The 22,528-nt window shown below is 47.9% G+C and overlaps 1 protein-coding gene across 2 annotated transcripts in view; it reads right to left on the reverse strand.

The window, feature by feature from the left end:
• The window catches only part of gabra3 (gamma-aminobutyric acid type A receptor subunit alpha3), an 84,837-nt gene continuing 62,309 nt past the window's right edge, over positions 1-22,528 (reverse strand). For both annotated transcript variants that reach the window (XM_076994776.1, XM_076994777.1), the window contains 3 exons: positions 19,563-19,715; positions 13,903-14,108; positions 1-5,945 (listed from right to left, as the gene is read on the reverse strand). In XM_076994776.1, coding sequence (XP_076850891.1) covers positions 5,589-5,945; positions 13,903-14,108; positions 19,563-19,715 — 716 coding nt within the window. In that variant the 3' untranslated portion in view covers positions 1-5,588. The remainder of the gene's footprint in view (positions 5,946-13,902; positions 14,109-19,562; positions 19,716-22,528) is intronic.

Raw genomic sequence — 22,528 nt, forward strand, 5'->3', positions numbered from 1 at the left:
TACCATGTTTTTATTCAGTGTAAAGAACAGCTAACCCAGACATGTGAAGGGTTAAAACAACATCAGAATACTGTCATTAGTCCCACAAACAGTTCACAACAGAAATAATAGCAAAAAACACTTCAAGGTCAATTCGTCTACAAAAATGCAACGTCATTTCTGACAGTAAAGCCATAACATCTGAATTTTACATGTTTCTGGTACAGGGACACAGTGACAATTAATGGCTCTTGTTAAAATGGCCACTTAAAGACTCTTTACTTTCAACAAGAATCCTGCTCCAGTTAATTTCAGGAATTCTGGCAGTAGATCACCACTAGGTTTTACCATAGGACTGATGCCTGACTTTAAACTGTGTATTTAGACTGTATTGATACAGCTATGCCTTTTAATACTCGTCCCCTTCTGGTTGGCTGCTGATGAGAGAGTGTCTTATTAAAGATCAGGAATTTGCATAATTATAAAGATGTTAGCACCCAACCAAGTTTCTTCTTGCTTGGGTTTTGAACTGAGCGAAAAACAACAGCTGTGTATAAATACATGGATATTGCTAGAGATTGTTAGCAAACTGGCAACACATGGCAGGACAGATAACCAGGACATCATCTCATTAATAAAATGACACAGAGCTGATTTTTTAAATCCACGAAAACCTATCCCACAGCGTCACTATCCCAACACCGACGTTGGAGGGCTGCCCGAGACATGAACGTCTTCCATCATTGATGCAAGACTAGCACCAGAGGAACAATGTAAATCCACATTCACAATCTGACTCTGTTATTCACATCCTTTTACGCTCACGTCAACCTTCACTTAGGAAAGGTTCACCGTGTCACACAACATATGAATGGATCTTTATCATTCATCTGATTTGAGTTTCTTTCCTCGAGCAGCCCACATTAAGCAGGAATGTAATCGTGTGCCTAGACCATTGTAATTACACATGAATAGGTTCACTGGCGATGGAGTCATAGACCTTTCCTCATTCTGGATCGCCTCCGCACAGAGCGGGAGCCGCGGCTCTCGGTGCGGAGACTAACGCGGGTTAAATACGAGAGTCCTCCGACCCGCGAGTGTTGCCTGCATTTGACTGCTTGAGGGCAGGAGAGGTGGATGGAGGTGGAGGTGGTAGAGGCCGCACGGACTCTCTGCACAGCGGGAGGAACCGCACTCAGCTCAGCGGGTGCTGAAGCTAACCGCGGAAACACTCATCGATTTATCATTACGAGCACAAAGACCCTACGAGCACAAAGAGAAACACGAGAGCTAGCAAGATGGTGTCGTTCTGAACAAAACGGTCATGGGAACATCTTCTAGAACCTGGGGAAGACATGTCTTTCTGTTGTTCCTGTTATCTATGGGATAAGTAGAATATTTGGCCAATGGTATTGAGTTTGGCTAAAGTTGAGTGTTTGGATGTGACTGGGTAGCTGTTTTTACTGAGATGACTCTGTAACGCATTTGGACAGGACAGCTTCTGTATCAGTTCCTTTATTACAGGGGTGAGGTCTCAATCTCTGCAGTTACCCATAATGGGCTGGCAAATCATGAGCTATGCAAATGAGATCTTTGTCACTAGCATTTTTCAAACTGTCTCACCAACAAACGCCTCCATCACATTTCAATCCTGAAAGCGTGATCATAGCATGAGGCACACAAGTGTGCACGCACACACACACACACACACACACACACACACACACACACACACACACACACACACACACACACACACACACACACACACAGAGAGAACTATGCAATATCCATGGGCAAACCACTCCCCCCTGCACTCGTCTCAAAAGGTCATTTGGCACTGCAGATAATTTGGCAATAATCATGATGTATGGCTGAGGCAGCAAGTCGTAAACATACCAGTTTGTTTTGAGGCAGGCAGCTTTATCAAATTACTTCTGTTCACACTATTTTTACTGCAAGACAATTTCTTTTTTAGACAATTATGGTATGGCAAAAAAAAAAAAAAACCACTAGGAATGCCTCTTCCTGACTACCTTTCAGACAAACACTTGCTCTCATCCACAAATCTGATTTACACAGACGACCATGAGTTACATCTGCTGGCCTTTTGTGCAGTTAAACACTGTCCTTACTCAAGGTGACTACAAAGTGCCCATGTCATAGTTTGTGCAGATTTCAATTTTTTTTCAGTGCAGGAGAGTCCTTGTCCTGCCACTGGTTAGTATATTATCACAGTGTAACACCACAAAAGATTAAAAAAAAAAGAAAATGAAAGACTAGCATGCGCCAGAGCACAGCTCACGTGACGTGACTAACCACCAAGAGGCACGAGATTGATACTTCAACCAGCCAGCTTTTCAAATAAACTGTACAGCTCTGGCAGCTGCTCGCCGGACAGCGTGAGCCCCGCCCCCCCCAAACACATAAGCTTGAAAGCAGTGAACAAACAACGCCCTTGGCTTTCCCCACAGTCATTTATTTACTGTATATATTGTAGAGAGTGGAACCCTTCCCAACAGAACCTGCTCAAGCTGGAGGGAAAACTCTTTGAGGGAAGCTAGTGAGCTGACTGAGAGATCTGCCAGAGTCTGTCCATCTAAGCCTCCCAAGCAGAAGTATTTCTTTGACGCTTTGGGACATGCAGAACAAAAATTAACGAGTATCTTCCCTTTTTTTGAACTTCTTTTATAACCCTACCCCCTTTTCATACAGTATGTACAAGAAGCATAGCAGACGACGTCTCTGCACCTTCACAGAGGAGAAAGTGCACACCAAGGCAGCACGACTAGCAGAACAAGAGTTCGTCTAGCGAAATTACCAGACGCGGAGGGGAACAGGTGAACAGCCCAAAACTACACACCTGCTCCGAAAACACACCATACGAGTTAACGGAACAAAACAAACCGAAAAACATTACGCCAAGTTGAAGATGTAATGTGCGTGTTAATTACCTCAGGCTAGTCTAGTAATGATAGCATTCCCGGCAGTATTAGAGTAAGAAACCGGCAGTGACAAACTTACGTTAATAACTTTCGAAGGCTTAATGATGGCTTGGACAGAAATGTAGGTATCCACGTATTACAGTACACATTAACACGGCACCACTCCCCTGTATTCACACAGTCCTAATAAAACGACCTTTTGTCAGTTCATAAAAGTACATAGCTATTATACTGTACATAATCTCCAGAACTATTTCCAGAGATGTTACACAGCAACATTATAGCGAGCTCTTACATGAATTATACAGATTACGGTTTTGAAGTACCCGACCTAAACTAAATTCACAATATATACAAAATATCACAACTTTTACTCGGCCTTCGATTCGAATATATTTTTTAATCGGTCTGATCACTGTATTACATTTGCTCTACCCATTGATTTATAGAGGCTATATCTTATACTGTATAAAATTTATATCATGTACGATGTTGTGTATGTGATTAGCATAAATAGATGTCTTTCTTCCTATATAAATATATTCCTTGGATATGGTTTCATTGATGACTTACACTGTTTCTGTCAGTAAACACCAAAATCATTTGAATTAACCCTACCATAGCCCATGACAGACAACAGAGAACCCAGAGACCCCAAATAAAGCTATTGAGAGGAGCTCTACAATATACAAAGACATTACGCCTATACTAAAATATGTCACTGTAGCGTAACTGGAGATGACTGACAACAATGAAGAGATTGTCATGCATTAATTTACCATTTATACAGAATGTGGAGTGTGTATGGAAAACCTCTCCTTCCTTTCACATTCTACGAGACGAAATTAAATAAATGCCATCCTCCAATTAAATGCGCAAGTGTTTCAAGGATGCATACCATTCTATGATATGAGTTCAAAGCTATTAATATTAATAGCTATCATAATGATTCATGGAAACAATGGAATGGTCAAGTTGATGTTTTTTTGCTTAATATAGCTTGCTGTCACATAAGTACATACATTACGCAACTTTATCTAAAAAATGTCTACATTTTAAATTCACATGTAAACCTGGCACTTTCTAAGGAGTGAATGCAAAAGTTTAAAACTTTATAATGGTTTGGCACATTTTCTTACATTTTAATGTTAATGTAAACTTAAAATCTCATACCTGCTGGAAAACTACTTGAAAACTACTGGGAAACTAAGATAATCACATGCAGCCTACGTTTTCTGTACCTTAAACTCCAGCTCCCATTGGCAGTGCTGCTTGGCTCTTGTGATGATGTGGTACAGTAATTCACCTTGGTCTATGTTTCACAAACAGTGTGATTTGTCAGAGCAAAAAGAAAAAGGTTTAGCAAATGCACACACACAGACCAAACACACACAGTCTCACACACACACACACACACACACACACACACACACACACACACACACACTCACACACACTGACACTTACAGACATCCACAAGCACCTCAAAGCATGTAAAGAATGCAAGATGCATAAATACAGATGAATACAGCTAATAAAAAGTCAATACAAACACAGTGTAAATGCACAAACACATTATATATCCAAAGTCATATTTATACGTAAATGGTTTAAAAAAAAAAAAAAACTTGGAAGAAAAATATGAAGCAGTGGAATTAGTTTACTGCAACTTTTTTGGTACTGGTTCAAAAACACATCACCACCCACATAGTGCATAATTCATGTAGTACCGCAGTGACACTTGTGTCTTACTCACCCTCTGCTGTACACACATACCACAGGTGGTGACGAAATCCAGCATAAAAGCGGCCTGGCCCGGTGCCTGGTGTTCAATTACCTTCATTAAATCAACTCACACAGCAGACATGCCCTCAGTGGGCTTGGGAAACCATGTGGGAATTTGTTTAACACTGATATTTTTTAAATTCGTTTTGTTGTTTTGTAAGCTTGAAATGGGGGGGGGGGGGTACAGGTCAGGAGAAAGGCACAGTTTCTTTCCTTTTGAGCCTGCTTGGGCTATTAACACAATAGGAGTTACAGGACTGCAGACCACTGAAGCAGAGCCCACTGGGGTTGGGGAAGCAATTCTAGATGATATTGCTCTAGGTCGGTGGAGTGTCACCGAGCAGACACTGACCATTATTAATGACGCACCGACGGACATCAGTGCTGACCGCTGAAGGCTACGGGTGCTCGCCGCGGCAACTGACGACCAACGACGCCTCGGAGTTTCCTGTCCAAGGTGTGATGAATGTACAGTCTACGACATGGATGCATGAGGGCCGACGGCCCCGAATGAGAGATGGTAACCAAGCCTCTGTTTATACACTGCCATTACTCTCAGCCATGGGAATAATTACAAGGCTTATTAAGACCTTGTCACAGCACAGTTCTCCAACAAACTATGCAAAGTTCCATAAGCAAAATAAAATAAATAAATAAACTCTTCATAACTGTAAATAAAACCTAACCACTATAGATATCTACACTGCTATCTACAAACGCAACAAACACTAGTAAATTCTCAAATTGTGACCCGCAGTAGCATGAGACAGCTACTTCAGCATCATCTAGTAGTTCATTATCTGTTTTGCTTTGCTTAAACCTCCTTCGTAATTTTTATTTACTTTTTTTTTTTGTTGCAATTTTTATGCTCGGTGTGGCTCAATTCTGGTGGTTGGACCTCGTCATGGACGGCTTCCTGTTGACGTAGGTGGCCCAGTAGCCCAGGTTGAAGATAAAGAACAGCACGGGGAAAATGATGCGTGAGATCTTGTCCACTTTGCTGACGCGGTTGTAGGACTTCTTCACACCCTCCGTGATGTACTCGCCGTCCATGCGCGAGAGGCGCACCTCACGCACCGGCTGCGCAGGGGGCGGGGCCTGCGTGGGGGTGCTGCTGCCGGCGTTCTTGGCGATGGTTGTCAAGCCGGGGTCCTTGGCCACACCCATCGGGTACGTAGTGCCGACGATGTTGAAGGTGTTGTTAGTCTTCTTGGAGAAGGAGGCGGAGTCACATCTCTGTGGAGATAAGAGGGGGGAGTGACAGATGAGTGGGCCATAAGCTCTTAACATCTCCATAGCGATGACTGCGAAAACGGGTTCAATATCTTCAACAGGAAACAACTTCTCTTTTTCTCAGTGTGCATTATATGGAACGGGACATTAGGAGCTACAATAAATATGGGACTACATCAAAATAACACTTATCTGTCTACATTTATGCGACACTGTGTGTAAGAAAAATTAGCGCTTTAATAGACGGACAGATCATTTACTATATCTGAAAATGTAATTCCTACCTTTATGACCCATCTTCAGCTTTCCAGGCATTATAACCTACCTTCAAAACACTCACATAAGCTGACAAGACTGATTGATGATGTTTTCCCTTAATGTTATGACATTTTATCCACCACCGCCAAATATGATACCATCAGAGTTCTACAAGGAATATGGTTTTCCGTCATGAAGTGAAAGGGAATTACACTGATATTTCAACAAAATTTTCCACATAATTCACTTGTTGGGAAGTAAACAAAGTCATTCGGACTGTTTTGATGAAAAATGCACCATTCTGGAAAACTTTAATGAGTCAGATACGTTCACAGTAGCAGTGATAACAACCAGAAGCTCAGAAACATTTAATGTCTCTAAAAGCTTTAAAACAGAGAGTTATTACACAAAATGGTTGCAAATACATTGCCTTAGATGCCTTAGAGACTGTTTTATGATAGTTCTGTGATAAGGTTTATTTTTATTGCATAAACTTGTACATGCAGGATGAAGAGGTCCATGCAGGGTGTGTTAAAGACAAATGCCCAAAGCAAGCAAGCTTTAACAGATTTATCACCACAATAGTGGAATCAGGCTTACACAGAAGCTCAGAAGACACACTGCTATGTTTGTTTGTTCTGTTGACACAGGGTCCAGGTTCCTTCATAAACACAGTAAGGAAATCTGAGTTGGTAAGTTTGTTCGGGCAGATTTTTTTCCTCTGAATGGCTTTTTCAAAAGTGAATTATACTGAATCATTTGAAAAATCTGTCAAATAACCCTTTAATTTCATGATGGTAAATTTTTATGAGCTTAATACTTTATGCGTCAACTCTACTTTGTGCAAAACAGTTGGGTTTTATGTTTGGTTTTATTTTTGGCTAAATGTTAACAGTATATTACGTTTTGCTGCCTGTCTCCTTCTCTTGTGTGTTTATCCTCATATCTGCTTATCTGCATGCTGGCTGGTGTGACGCTAAAGTGAGCTCATTGTGTATTTGGGTTTTTCCACTGCTGTATCTAACAGCTTCAAACCTCATAGGCCATGTGAAGCTTGGCACTGCGAACAGGCTAACACCTGGGTGCTGCCGTGACTGTAGGCCAATAGCACAGCCTTTTACAGTATGGCCCCCCTGAAAATGCGTTCTGAGACTCCCTAGAGTCAAGGCAAAAAGGCCAGGACTTCTCCGCTCCAATAAGTGGCGAATCACATCTAGCATTCTCCTCCACCAAAGAAATAAGACAGACTCCCCGAAAGCGGCATGGAGTTTTGCTACATGAGAGTGGGTCAAAGGTTTATGCACAGAGAGAGAGAGAGAGAGTGAGAGAGAGAGAGAGAGAGAGAGAGAGAGAGAGAGAGAGAGAGAGAGAGAGAGAGAGGAGAAAACTCCCCGAAGTTCATGTGCAGTGGGAGGAACAGTTGTTTGTGAAGGGCTCTGATTGGCCAGGTTTGGCTTATCTGTGGGGTGGTAGGGCAGATGAACTGGCAGAGTGTCAGAGGACAAAAGGAGTGAAGTGAAGCTGTGAGCCAGGGGCCACATGAAAATCAGAAGAGCATCACACACACACACACACACACACACACACACACACACACACACACACACACACACACACACACACACACACACACAAGCAAGCGCTGCACAGGACAGTTCATGGCTTTGGGTCTCTAGTGAGACCTGTCAAACTGCCCATCCTCCCAGCAGCTAAAACATTTGCCAGCTGAGATCAAGTGGTGCCTGGATGACAGGCAGGATACAACATAATCTGGTAAATAAGCCAGCACTGCCTACAGCAGGCCAACTGGGAGCAAGCACATATCAGTAGGAAGGATACAGAGCTGGCAGGTGAGGGTCAGAATGCCTGAAGGCCGTGGTCAGGTGATTGTGGGGCACAGCCATGTGGCCTGGGGGGGGGGGGGGGGGGGGGGGGTGTGGCCAGACAGCTGACCGTTCCAGCATGCGGAGAAAGAGGGGTCATAAAATTCTATGAACTGAACCAACAAGAAAATAATGGATGACATGAAAAATGAATGAAGTAATATTTACTGTAAAAGTGGGAACGGATGGCATCAGGTGTGATTTAGTATGCACAAGATGCAATAAACTGCATTGGCAAAATAGGTTATTAAATCTTGGGCTGTCAGTTACGTACACGTAGGTGACTTTTCTTATGCGTCTGTGTGTGTGTGTTTGTGCGTGTGTGGTACTATTTGATCCCTAATGCATATGTCAGTGCTGAACGTTGTCACGGAGCCCAGAGCCCATCCTTGGCAGCGCATTGCTCTGCATTGTTTCGCGGCGTTGAAAAAAAACAAAACAACAAAAACCCAACAACAACCCTGCCCAACAACGACAACAAAATGCCCAATTAATCCGTAAAACAATGGAACAAGGACCCGGGACTCATTTGAGCAGAGTGAAAGAACTGGTAATGACACCAGCACAATAGAGGGACTGGAGAGAAAACGCTGAGTTCATCTTCTGGGAGGAGGGTGGGAGTGGGCGGGGGGGTGGGGGGGGGGGGCGTCGCTGATCATGACCGCCATCGGCCCTCTTATCCAATGCCGATAACTGTGTATCTGCAAGTAGAGTGGGGCTCCCCCCCACCCCCCCCCCCCACCCACCCTCCCCCCCCCCTCCCCCTCCCCCCCACCCCTCTTCCATTGCGTGGCATCGATCCGGCCCGTGCCGGCCCCCGGCCTTGGGTCTCTAAATCATAGCAGGAGCTTATGTCAGCATGTTGGGTGGTGGGGGTTGATCGGTGGAAACAGACCTCACATGCCCCAGCCCTCCTGGCCGTGGCCTCCCTCCGAAGCGGCGTATCGGCGGAGCGAGCTTCTCCAGCCGGAGCCGGACCGCGCAAACACTTCGGGGAGGATTTGTGCATGTCGAAGGCAGCAAATGCCAGCGTTACGCTTCGACTGCAGGTTTCGCTCAATGCATGGGGGGGGGGGGGGGGTCCAGGGCTGTCTGAGTTAGATTTATTTCTACTCTACGGCCAGAAAGTCTAAACATGCAGATGGAACTGCATCTAAAGTTAAAGTGTGTGTGCACGGACTGGAAAAAAGTTTCTGCAAGTTCCAGATGGTTCCGCTTGTAATCAGCTGCTGCTGAAAACACGTTTGACAACGTTGGTTTCTTTACCTCTGCTGTGACACAAAATGGGGCTACCACACACAGTTATGCTCAGAAAACAATACTGCCCCGAAATATTAGCATCTTTGAATTAATTTCTTCTCCAAACCATGACAAATCTGAAGAATGTTAGTTTTGATGGGTTGAAGTAATATCTCTGCATTATAGGAAGTACAGCACTGTTCAGAAAGATGTATCTGCAGTCTCTCCCCCTTCATTGTCAGTTATGAGACCCTACTCACCCACTATATATCCAGATATCAACTTTGGCCATGTCTCGGAACTCACCCCCAGACCGTGTGTCGATACTAGCTGACAAACAGGAGCGGTTCGGTACTGTGGTATTTAAATGGTGATCTGTTTAAGGTCTGTGTCAACATTAGCCTCTGACACAATGTCAGGTAATCGAAAAAATATTCTAAATTGCTCCAGGCCCCTTTCTCTTCTCTGCGGCGTAAGATAACCAAGTACAGCTTATTTCCACCTCAGCTTGATGCGATAAACAAACACAGCCATCATATCTGACACACAGGATGTAACCGCTTTCCTGTCAGAGTTAATCAAAACAGGGGAATCCCACTCCACATTAGTGCCATCACAGCAGGCTCTGATATACTGGTTCAGGGGTGATGAAACAGATTGGGAATTTTACTTTGGACACCCCTGGTTTACGAAATAGGTCTTCAAAGTAGGAGACAGTGTGACACTAAGAGACAAATCAGATCCAGGAAATAGGATAGAAGCATTCAGGGGCACTTACTAGACAAAACAGTGACGCATGCATAAAATTGTAAAAGATAAATGCCTACATGGATGAACAGAGTGTGAACTAGAATGATTAGGGACATGAAGCACAGTGTTCAACAGTAGTGAGAGAACTTCAGTTCAGTTCTAGAAGTTCTACTGGTGGAGAAACAAACCATCAGTTGGTATCTGGCATTCTACATGAACCATGGGAAGAGATGTAGCCTACTGATCTGTGGGTAGAATCCCAACCAGCTAATCAGCTGACGTAAGTGTATAAACTTCTGTAATGCGCTGCTGACGGTGTGAATTAATTCAGGAACATTTGATGAGATGGTCTGTCGGGTTTTAGTACAGGGACCAGCTCTATTAAAAAATGTCAGGGATGCCAGACTCATTAAACTGAAATAGAACATTTAAAACAGTTTAGTTAATAGTGAAACTTCATTTACGATAGGCAAATTAGCCACTAGCTACTGAAAAAAACCCCTTATTTTGAATATTCAAAATGGAGCATTCTTGCTGCCAAAACATCATAGAATCAACTCCCTCTCAGGGCTTCTTACTGGACTGTAAGACCCCATTGATCAATGTGATCCTCGTCGTTCTGGGAGACAGTAATGTGATTTTTCAGTACCCGAGCCCACATTAGGTAATGGAGAAACTTGCCTTTTGTGCTTAGCCTATTCAAAGTTTTTACTATAAGTGCAAAGCACTATCTTTATATGGATATTTAAACTGCTATTTTGGACCCTCAGTCTATATGTGTGTGTGTGTGTGTAAGTGTGTGTAACAGAGGCTTGGTGGTGTGCTGACATCTACAGGGTCTGTGTAATGCTACTGGGACCAGGATGTGGTGCCGGGCCGGGACAGGGTGTGTGCACCCTCACTGTAACTCTACATGAATTAAACATGTTCTAAATCCTTCATCAAGGTAAGCGCTGCCTCTTTGGAGCACTCATGCTCCGCTCAACCTCCCTTCTGTCTCACACACACACACACACACACACACACACACACACACACACACACACACACACACACACACACAAATAGGTTAAACATTAGCATAGGCACAACAATTAAAACCCGCTCTTCCCTTGTGGTAATGTGTCCGTCTTCTCTTCTGCATTTTCACTGCTCAACATGGCAAACACGACGCAGAACTGTTTTGTTTTGGATCATTTCGTTAAGGCCCTTGCGGGAAAGTGATGGTCAGTCATGAGCACAGGCGCGTGAGGAGTTTTTATTCCTGCTCCGACATCCAATGCCGAGCCCAGGTTTCAGCAGCGGCTCTTTCCAGTCGTCCTTGCGTCGTGCTCCTGTTCGGTAAAGCAGGAGATGGTCTTTATTGACTGGGGGATACATCAACGATCCCCAGCCTGCCCTTGCTGCTGGTGAGTGGGAGTGACTCAGCACTCGAAAAGACCAGCTCACGCTGTACAGCACCTCCTGTCCTCTGAGCTAAATCACATCGACCCCAATCCATAACCTCGCCCCATGTGCCTAACACAAAGGGACTCATAGAGGTAGGAGAGCGAGGGGGGGTGTGTGAGGGATCAGGAAGGGTGGGGGGGGGGGGGGGGGGGGGTGGTCAGCGGAGTACTTGTCAGGTCCATGTCTGCTGCCTGAGCAATGCTTGCTGGGTAATGTCTGGAGTTAGGGCCCGATCACACGCCCGATCCACCCCGTTCCTCTCAGCCCACTACTAACACGCGACCTCGCTGACCGTACCGTGCCGTCTGGCTGATGAGGACGGGCGGGTGGCATGTCAGCTGGTCGTTATGGGGACGACCCCCACCCTCCTTCCCCCACGTCCATTTTCTTCTCGCTCACCCAAACCGTCACCGCTTCTCGTTTTAATTCCCACCTACAGAAAACCGGGTTTGGCACCGTCCTTTTGCTATCGGGCCTGGTCGTTCGGTTCGCAATTCGCAACCATCCCCCCTCCCCCCATACACTGTTGCTTTCAGCTGGTCTATTTTCTTCCCATAAATTGCCGTCCCGTCCTCACAGAGCTCAGAGGAGCCCAGCCGGTTGGTGAGGAGTGTCAGAACTGCCGGGCGTCCAGGACGGGGATCACCTGTGCCAGTGTGGGCCTCCGCCCTAGCGTGGGGGTGATACAGTGGAGCCTGTCTCACATATCCAATTATCTCTACATATGCTTGCTCAGCAGAGCCCGAAAGCGCCCTGAGTAGGCACCTCCATGACAGAACAGTGCTCCAGGGGGATGAAGAGGCAGAGGCTTTCATGTTGGCCATCGTCGTTGCATATTCACGAGGTCCAACCACTGATTGGATGTGTGAGGTAATGAAAGATCGTAAGTCAGCAACTGCAAACCGTCTCGGCAGCCCAGGCACATTTGCATTTTCACATGGCCACGTTTTTCTTTATTGTGTTAATGCCGTGTGCTTGTGGTGAACACGAAGACACAGTAAAGCATAATGCTGACAGGAAGCTTCAACCAAGCCTGGTCAGTACCGAGCTGCTGGAAAGCTCAAACTTCTCTCATCAGCTGACATTTGCCTCACAAAGTCTCACATAAAAAACATCTCTGCATTAATTAGAAGTTTTAGCACAAATTCCGCCCTACTGCACAGAGTCTCTGTAATGAGGCGTTTTATGGCTTTGGCGTTACACAGAATCAGACCCTTATGTTACTGCCAATCTTCATTACCATTGTCCAAGACAGTCATGCTATCAGCACAGTCATGTGCCATATTTTTATTATTTTTTTTTTTCTGTTTTTTTCAGCACTTTCTGCCGAACCTCAGATTTCTGTTCCATCGAACAGCTAATGACTAAATACAGCACTTTTCAACAGATGACAGAAGGTTGACTCCAGCAAGATGAAATGGAAGTTTCTATCAGCAGTTCGCAGGTACAACATCGCCTCGTCCCAAGAACAATATGGTTCCTTGCTAAGCCTTCTTCACACTGTTTCCCCGCCATTAGCCCTGCGCTTCATTTTTCTGGGGTTATCAGGAGCCGGACAGCAGGAGAGAATAAGCAAGCATGAGTGAAAGAGGCAACTGTGAGAGAATGGGGGGGGGGGGGGGGGGGGCTCATTGAGCAGGGAGCAATCTCGCTGAAAAATGACAATGTTGACAAGCATTTTACACAGAAACCCACACAGGCCAAGGAGATTGTGTGTGGAACAGTGGTGCCGAAGCCAGAGAGTTTCGGGGCTGTTAACTTCGCCCGGCTACACAGTCCTTTGCCTGAATTGACTTTGCCTAAGAGACGCACCAAAAGAATATATTTTGGTCACTGATAAAAATGTGTTTGGGTTTGGCAAATGTCATCCAACAATCTATACCCAACCTCGCCCAAAAATGAAGTAAAGAATGGCTGATGCTATAAAATATCCCGAATGGTCCGATATCTCACAGTGCATTACAGATTTACAAGCGGTCGTTATTGATTGAACGGAGATCAAAACTCTCTCATGGATGGCGGCTTTCTGTGCACAGTGTTATTACTTACAATAAAGTGCTGCCCTCTTGGCTGGTTCATGAAAGAAAAGTTCTACAGTCACTGAGCAGTAAACCACAACAGAACAGGACGGGACTGAAGGTGTCCTTGTCTAGATCCCTACTGTTCGTATCTATTCAACCTGCTGGAAAATATCATCCGAGCTCATGCATTGCATCCTGCAGAGCATAATCATGTAACAAAAGACTCCCTAAGGTGGATCACAACAGGCTCCCAGAATGCAACACGCCAGTGTGTGGTGTAGAAAATTCTCCCATGGTATGTCATGTGATTCTATAGAGGAAGGGGGGGGGGGGGGCGGAGCAAGCAAGACCCTCTCTTACCCTCATCTCCTGGACCTCCTTCTGACCATCCCAGGCCCAACTGCGTTTGGTGAAGTAGTTGACGGTGGCGAACTCGATGAGGGCGGAGAAGACAAAGGCGTAGCACACCGCCATGAACCAGTCCATGGCTGTGGCGTAGGCCACCTTGGGCAGGGAGTTGCGGGCGCTGATGCTCAGTGTGGTCATAGTCAGGACAGTGGTGACACCTGGGAATGGGAGAAGAGGGAGGGGGTGGGTGAGGGTTGGATGGAGCTGCAGAACCGATTAGGATTAAGCTGTAATTGCGTGATTAAGGATTAAGATGTAACCGTGTGACTAAGGAACAAGGTGTTACTGAGTGATTAAGGATTAAACAGTTACTTTCTGAATCAAAACGTGATTACTGCTCTTGACTGACAAGGACACGCAAAGCAATCTGGTTTGACTATGATGTTACTTAATGTAATAGCTGATTTAGGTGGCCTTCCATTAACCTCTGATGAAGTGATAACTAGGAACAGTGTGTGTGCTCCTGTAAGTATAGATTTAAACATTAAGAGGAACTGCTTGGGTAAGGAGTCTTCCTGTTCCTCAGATGACCTTTAGACCACTGCACCCAGTCCTTTGGTGTGCTGTAACCAGCTGATGCCCATTGACTCATACTGTGAGCTTCTGACTCAGCAATTTTGGACTTAAGACATGTGCCGAGTTATGCACCAGATTGCTTAGGCATTCTTTGCTTGTCTGGAAGGCCTTGACCACTGATATTTGGTTCACTGCTCTTCCCTGATTAGCGTGATCCACCGGATCCTCCTGTACTCTTCAAAGGGAACGTTAATACACGATAATCCGAGTACCGATAAAGTGCCGGTGCCGGTGCCACCTTGGCTGCTTCCGACAGGCAGACCGCGAAGACGTACAGTGGGAGAGATGTTAGGGAGAGCAGCGTCACGGCAGGAAGCCCACAGCGCAGTTACACCATTCTGACAGCTGCTGACAAAAGTGGAGAATTATGGAGGTCCAGTCAAGGTCTAGATGAACGAGGCAACCGCTGTACTGGAGCCGATCACAGATGAACTGCAGCCTTGACAGGGCAAAAGGGGGAGAGGATTAGAGTCAGAAACGAAGGCTCTCCTGGGGAACCGACGTGGAAGATGTCCATGAAGGTCCCGTATATTTTGGCCATTGAAGGTCCACGTTAACTGCCTTTACTTTGGAAACAGTGAGAGAGTAGGAGCTTGGGAAGGAATCAGTAGACTCGTAAATTGAGAGCCTTGGCGTTATCTTGACAAAAGTTACTGCCCAGAAAGAGAGGGCGTTTGTTCCGGCCTGGCTCCATTGTCTATCACTCTGAAACGAAGCCGTGTGATTTTCTTCCGGGGGCCCTGGCAACAATGCTGTCTTTAAATTAGAAGAAAAAAAAGCAGAGGGGGATGAATCAGACATGCTGTGAAATCGGACCCTCTTCACAGGTCATTGTGCGTCGGCGCCTCTGATGATGGGATTTTGGGAGTGAGATGAGAGAACGGTCCACAATAGGTGCCCATTAAAGCAGATATAAACAATCAATCCACTTGGTCTGGTACCACCTGCCTCATTGGCGGGGAGCTGAAAGGCAGACTCCGGTACTGTGGCGTCTGCCGCCGTGCCGGCTCCATCCCGTGCGGCACGTCTAAAGTGAGACGTCCGCGTCGACGTGCCAAGATCTGTCCTCTTCGCATCAGTGCGCTCGTGAGATCAAACGGCGACGAGACAACAGTCAGATAAACAAGGCGGCCTAGTTGCGTCGGCCGGGGGCGGCTCGTCGCCTAGCGGGAGGTGTCGTGGAGGCCGTTCGATATGCCTTGTCTGTCATCGTAAAATGTGGCAGGAAACAATTCGATTTTGGTTTTCCAGAGCAAGGGGCAGAATACCGAGCGGTGAATGGCGGTGGAGACCCTCGCCGAGCCTTCCGCCAAATCTTATCTTCATCATGCAGGGAATGAGAAAAATATGGGAACATTAGCAAGGGACGCATCTCGAGATGGCTATCGTGTCAGGCAAGGCGGCGGGTTTTTGTTCAGGACGTGTGCTGGAGCCATAAATCACAAACTACGCACTGGCTGCCGAGGAAATTATAAAACAGGATTATACATATAAAATGTGGAGTCAGGCGTGTTAGGGAGCTGGCAGGGGTCCAGACCATGGCCAATTAATTAAAAATCAACTTTCAAGTGGCATTTGTCAGAATGCTGCATGGACCTATAAATGTAACCAATAAATGGCTTTCACATTTAGAGGGGGAGCAGAAGCATTTTCTACCCATCAATACTGAGGCGGGTGAAGAGACAGGAAGGCCGCGAGGTGCACGCGTTGCCTGCTTCCACCATGAGGGGGCGATCTTGGACATTGCGGTGGCTGTGGAGTCTTTGGGTGTTGAGAACAGGTACGGTCAGAGGGTGGAGGGGAAGAAAATGAAAAAAATCCTGGGAGAGAATCAGCGATCACGGGGAGCCCGGTCGAAGGGCGTGGAGCCTGCGACCTCCGGGCTGGCAGGAAGGACATTCCATTCGCGTCGCCTTGGCCACTGTCGCCCGGGCCGCCGTCGCCCTGGCCACCGTCTCCCCGATCCCCCGCTCCATTAGCCACAGCGGTCGGAGTGCGGGTCGGAGGCGGCACGCTGCTCCATCACGTCCACAGACGCCGGTGCCGCGAGCCCTGTGGAATACTAATAAGGCTGTCCTCCGCACCTCATTAGAACCTGCAGATTGAAGCCGAGCAGCCCGTCTCCACTGGCTGTCTGCGTGCCAACCCTCAGCTGGGGATACACGATGATGGACTCTGTCTGCTCATGTTATGATTAAGGTTTCAGATACACGGATTAAGGCTGGGACGTGAAGCAACGCTGCTGTCCCCCTTGCAGATCATTTGTTTGCAGGTCATTTTTAATGGCGGCTTTGCATTGTCATTGTTTTTTTGGCCAGGATATGAACAGGGGAGTAGCTCCTTAAGGCAGAGGCATTTTTGGGGGGGTAGATGAAAATGCTTATTAAGTTACTAATTGCCTTTTATTAATATAGCTTAATAAAAGTCATTTATTATTCATCACCTTTGTGTGAGTTGTTACCAGTTTGTTTTGATTATGCCCTTACAGCAAGGTCTCCCAAGTGCTGTCATTGCTTCTTGCTGCATCAAGGTTGCATTCTTGCCCACCCTGGTACAGGGTCTCTAAGGTCTTTAGAAGTCTGGTACTGGAATGTTCTAGACAGGGGTGAGTCCTCCTCCTTTATGAAGGAGCATTTCATACTGAGCGCAGACTCATTATCTGCCCATCGCTACACAGAAAATGTGTGTGAGGTGTGCCAGAGTGGCCCTCGACACGGCTGCTTTCGTGTGTGTGTGTGTGTGAGCTGTCTCTCAGAGATGGGCTGTTCACTGGATGGAACATGAAGGCAGACGTCCTACCACGCTGTGTATGAGGCCCCTCTGGGCATGAGTTTGCCCTCTACACAATGCATGACTATGGATTGGTGATTAGACTATACATTCGAGAGCACACACACACACACACACACACACACACACACACACACACACACACACACACACACACACACACACACACACACACACACGCACACGCGCACACACACACACAAACACTCATGCACACGCGCACACACACACTCATGCGTACAGAGGCACACAAACATGCACACACACACGCGCGCACACGTATACACCGAGAGACACATGAACACCACACACTCGCACACACAAATAGACACACACGGACATGTACACACATGCGCACACCGCACAACCATTCTCAAATGCATGTGTGCGCGCGCACACACACACACACACACACACACACACACACACACAAACAAACACACACACACACACATTTGTGTGTACCCTCATGGTGAAGCACTTGGGTTGCTATGACACGCTCTCGAGTGCTGCTTCTCAAGCAAAGGCTAACAGGAGCGAATGATGAGAGAGAGGGAGAGAGAGAGAAAGGGAGATGGAGAGAGAGAAAGAGACAGGAAGAAAAGGAGAGAGGCATGGGGAGAGAGGGATGGGGAGAGAGGGATAGAGGGTGGAGGGAGAGAGAAAGGGGGAGGTAACAGGGCGAAGGGAGCAGAGTAAGAGTGAGGGAAAGAGAGATGGAGAGATGGAGGAAGAATAGAGAGGGCGAGGGAAGGAGAGTGAAGCAGACACATAGCAGAGTGATGGCGCCGAACGGGTTAAGTGAAGGACTCTCTGTGCGAGACACACTGGGCAGCTAATGATGCTCCTACAGCCTCCTGATTAGTCACGTCGGTGTCCCTAGATCAGCTGCTCTGGGGACCTGTACCACTACCCTGCCTCTTCCATGGAGAACGTACCCGCTGCGCCCCACATACCGATGATTACCGTCGTCCCGCCGTTTGTTTATATTTCGACATTCTTGTTTTATTTGTGGCTTGACTTTTTTTGTATTTGTTTACCGTTAAAACCAGTCAGTTCATCGCAAGTACAGTTTGCTCCCTGATACCTTTTGGCTATCTTGTTATAGCTTGTTATAAATTATTCACATTTTTTCCTCTCATTTCTCTGCTTTAACGATCTTGCGTAGCCGACGTTTCAAAGATAAATTTTGATCTGCAGGATGAAAAATAAAGCCGTAAGGAAGTGATGATGACACTCTCTAGGGGGAGGGGCAACAGAAGCTCAAAATAGCTCCTGTGGAATGTGGAGTGTCTGGGTGACTGGTGACAGGGTCAGTGTTGCCATAGCCACAGGTCAAAGGGAGCCTGTGGGAACTCTTGGCTTTTCAAAGTAAAACTTAATTAAAATTATATCGTGTGTGTGTGTGTATGTATAGATGGTTTTCACACCCTTCTAAGCCAAGTAGGATATTTGAAACTTTATTCATCCACAACGTCTCTCTTCCAGCAGAGGTTGGCTGGCAACTTCCCGTCAAGAGATATTGGCAAGCACGAAGATTTGAGTTATTTTTTTATGTGGCGGTCAGAGTCTCAGGAAGGTCGTTCATTGGAGATCATGCCGATGTTTCAACGGTGCACTGTTTCACATCTGTTGCTCATGAGCTGACAGACGCAGACACCTTGGCAAAGTAAGCTCGGGTTCAATGAGCAATAATCTCTTTACTTCGGCCGGCTTAAGTACCCACCCGGCCCGAGCCAATATCTCGCTGCTTCTGGGTTTATCGCCCTCCCCCCCCCTCCCGGAGTCCGGAGGTGCACGTCAAACTCACTTTTCTCCAACTTCATTTCGCTCCAAGTTTGGGTCCAGCTAATCTGTAATTAATTAGGTGCCTGGAAGGTTGCTGTAATTACAGGTCAATTCACTGGTCCCTGCACACTTTCAAAACCGAATCCATCACTGTCGGGTCCTGCCAACTGGCCGCTCAGCGATTTTTTTCCCCCTGTAACGTGATACGCTAAGTCCAAACTTTATTTTGCTCCGACCGCAACTTTTAAACGCTGCCTCTGCTGCCATCCTTCAAAGGTGTTGGATGGCGGGGTGTTGCGTTCGTGAGAGGTGACGTGAGAGGTGACGTGAGAGGTGACGTGAGAGGTGACGTGACCGTTCGTGACTGATCATTTCTGCGGGGCTTTCCAGGAGAGAGGGGGGCCGGGTCTATGGCGTAGCTTGGAGGTGGGGGGGGGGTTATCGTGGCGAACACTCACCGAAAACCGTGCGAGCTGGCACTGACTCGCGGTTCAGCCAGAAAGAGACCTGTGAGAGGATGACGGTCATGATGCAGGGCAGGTATGTCTGAATCACAAAGTAGCCAATCTTCCTTTTCAGATGGAAATACGTTGTCATCACCACATATTCCCCTGTTCAGCAAGGACAAAGAGAAAGAGAGTGAGAATGAGAGAGAGAGAGAGAGAGAGAGAGAACGAGAGAGTGAGAGAGATTCATTATTGATGAGCTTCATGTGATGGCCAGGCGCTGCTGAAATATTCAGAGCTTTATTTATGAAAGTTAATACAGACAGAAGGTGGCGTGGGCCACGGCGGGATTCTCGGGGGACGAGGCGGCCCAGAGCAGACGGGTTAACTGATTGCTTGTATATCACGGCGCTGAGTTGTTACGGGCCCGAGATTGGGCTGCTGGCACTGCTGGTCTAGATTACACAGCCTGTCAGTAAAAGGAAGGGCTTGCCAGTGGAGGACAACCCCAGCTCAGCGCGTGAACCCTCTCCCCCACCCGCCCATCTCCCCCAGCTCCCGGTCCTTTGTGAACCTCGGGGAGAAACATGCAGGGCCGGTCATTAGATCACAGCGTGTCATTAGATCACAGCGTTCCGTCTGAAAGTCACGACGCAGTGCTCATGATCACAGCGCCTCGGTCGATAGGTCGTTCGGCTGCTACCGGAGCATCTCAGCCGGTGGGCGTGGCCTTATGGGCGCATTCCTGCAAGAGATGACAAACCTGAGCAAACTGACAAAGTCTCGATAAACTGGAGCGTCGGCGGTGCAGGAGGTGGTGGAGGAGGTGGAGGAGGAGTGGTAGAGGAGGAGTAGTGGAGGAGTGGTGGAGGAGGAGTAGTGGAGGAGTGGTGGAGGAGGAGTAGTGGAGGAGTGGTGGAGGAGGAGTAGTGGAGGAGTGGTGGTGGAGTGGTGGAGGAGGAGTAGTGGAGGAGTGGTGGAGGAGGAGTAGTGGAGGAGTGGTGGAGGAGGAGTAGTGGAGGAGTGGTGGAGGAGGAGTAGTGGAGGAGTGGTGGTGGAGTGGTGGAGGAGTGGTGGAGCAGTGCTGGTGGAAGAGGAGTGGTGGAGGAGGAGTGGTGGAGCAGCGCTGGTGGAGGAGGAGTGGTGGAGGAGTGGTGGAGGAGGAGTGGAGGAGGAGTGATGGAGTAGGAGTGGAGGAGGAGTGGAGGAGGAGTGGTGGAGGAGGAGTGGAGGAGGAGTGGAGGAGGAGGGCCGGTGGAGGAGTGGTGGAGGAGGAGTGGTGGAGGGCTGGTGGAGGAGGAGTGGTGGAGGAGGAGTGGTGGAGGAGGAGTGGAGGAGGAGGAGTGGTGGAGGAGGAGTGGTGGAGGAGGAGTGGTGGAGGAGTGGTGGAGGAGGAGTGGTGGAGGAGGAGTGGAGGAGGAGTGGAGGAGGAGTGGTGGAGGAGGAGTGGTGGAGGAGGGGTGGAGGAGGAGTGGTGGAGGAGGAGTGGTGGAGGAGTGGTGGAGGAGGAGTGGAGGAGGAGGGGTGGAGGAGGAGTGGTGGAGGAGGGGTGGAGGAGGAGTGGTGGAGGAGGAGTGGAGGAGGAGTGGTGGAGGAGGAGTGGTGGAGGAGTGGTGGAGGAGTGGTGGAGGAGGAGTGGTGGAGGAGGGGTGGAGGAGGAGGAGTGGAGGAGGAGTGGTGGAGGAGTGGTGGAGGAGTGGTGGTGGAGGAGTGGTGGAGGAGGAGTGGTGGAGGAGTGGTGGAGGAGGAGTGGAGGAGGAGTGGTGGAGGAGGAGTGGTGGAGGAGTGGTGGAGGAGGAGTGGTGGAGGAGTGGTGGAGGAGGAGTGGTGGAGGAGGGGTGGAGGAGGAGTGGTGGAGGAGGAGTGGTGGAGGAGTGGTGGAGGAGGAGTGGTGGAGGAGGAGTGGTGGAGGAGTGGTGGAGGAGTGGTGGAGGAGGAGTGGTGGAGGAGGGGTGGAGGAGGAGTGGTGGTGGAGGAGTGGTGGAGGAGGAGTGGTGGAGGAGGGGTGGAGGAGGAGTGGTGGAGGAGGAGTGGTGGAGGAGGAGTGGAGGAGGAGTGGTGGAGGAGGAGTGGAGGAGGAGTGGTGGAGGAGGGGTGGAGGAGGAGTGGTGGAGGCAGTGGGATGTCTGTGGTCGTGTGGAGAGGAAGCAGTGATGTCATGGTGCACTTTCTGTTAGCTGTATGATCGGGAATGTGTGTGTGTGTGCGTGTGCGTGTTTGTGTGTGTGTGTGTATATGCGTGTGGGCATGTGTGTGTTTGTCTGTGTGTGTGTGTATGTGCGTGGGTGTGTGTGCACATGTGTATGGATGTGTGTGTGTGCATGTGTGTGCGTGCATGTGGTTGGGGAAGAAAAGCCAGCAAAACACAAAGGTTGTCTAATACAGCAACAAAAGGAGGAAGGATTGGATTGGATGTCATTCTCCCAATGACAACGTCTCCCTGGTAATGGTACTGCCCCCCGTGTCTTTTGTATGGGGTAGCAGAGTCTAACTGTGGTAGTGAAGGAAGTATGCAGGGTGTCTGGGAGAAAGGGACACAGAGACCTAGGCAATCAGAATTTAAGATCAAATGAATGACTGATCAACGACTCTGGCACCAGACATGGGCTGTAATTTATTGCCAATTCAAATGAACCCTAGGCCTGGTTTCAATAAGAAGGGTGAGAAATTCACACCCCCCCCCCCCCCCTACATCTCACCTCCAAGGGTTCTTATCTGTACAGTAGTGGGGAGCATTTCCATATTACAGCGGCAGAAAGTTGGGAGGTTTTTCGTTCAATCTTAAGTCAGAGTGGGTGCTCTGATAAAATGGTGCAGCTGTGGGCAGCATTTGGGGGTTTGAGAGGATACTTCTGAGACTGCGCACAGAGAGTTCCACAAATGTTCCGATGCTTTCGTTTAACGAGAATTAGCCGTCCGACATCGTGTCAGGGAGGGCCGTGAGACGCCTACGTCCTTTACTCTGCCCTCTGAAGGTG

Source organism: Brachyhypopomus gauderio, unplaced genomic scaffold (assembly GCF_052324685.1).
Source record: "Brachyhypopomus gauderio isolate BG-103 unplaced genomic scaffold, BGAUD_0.2 sc160, whole genome shotgun sequence".
Lineage (NCBI taxonomy): Eukaryota > Metazoa > Chordata > Actinopteri > Gymnotiformes > Hypopomidae > Brachyhypopomus > Brachyhypopomus gauderio.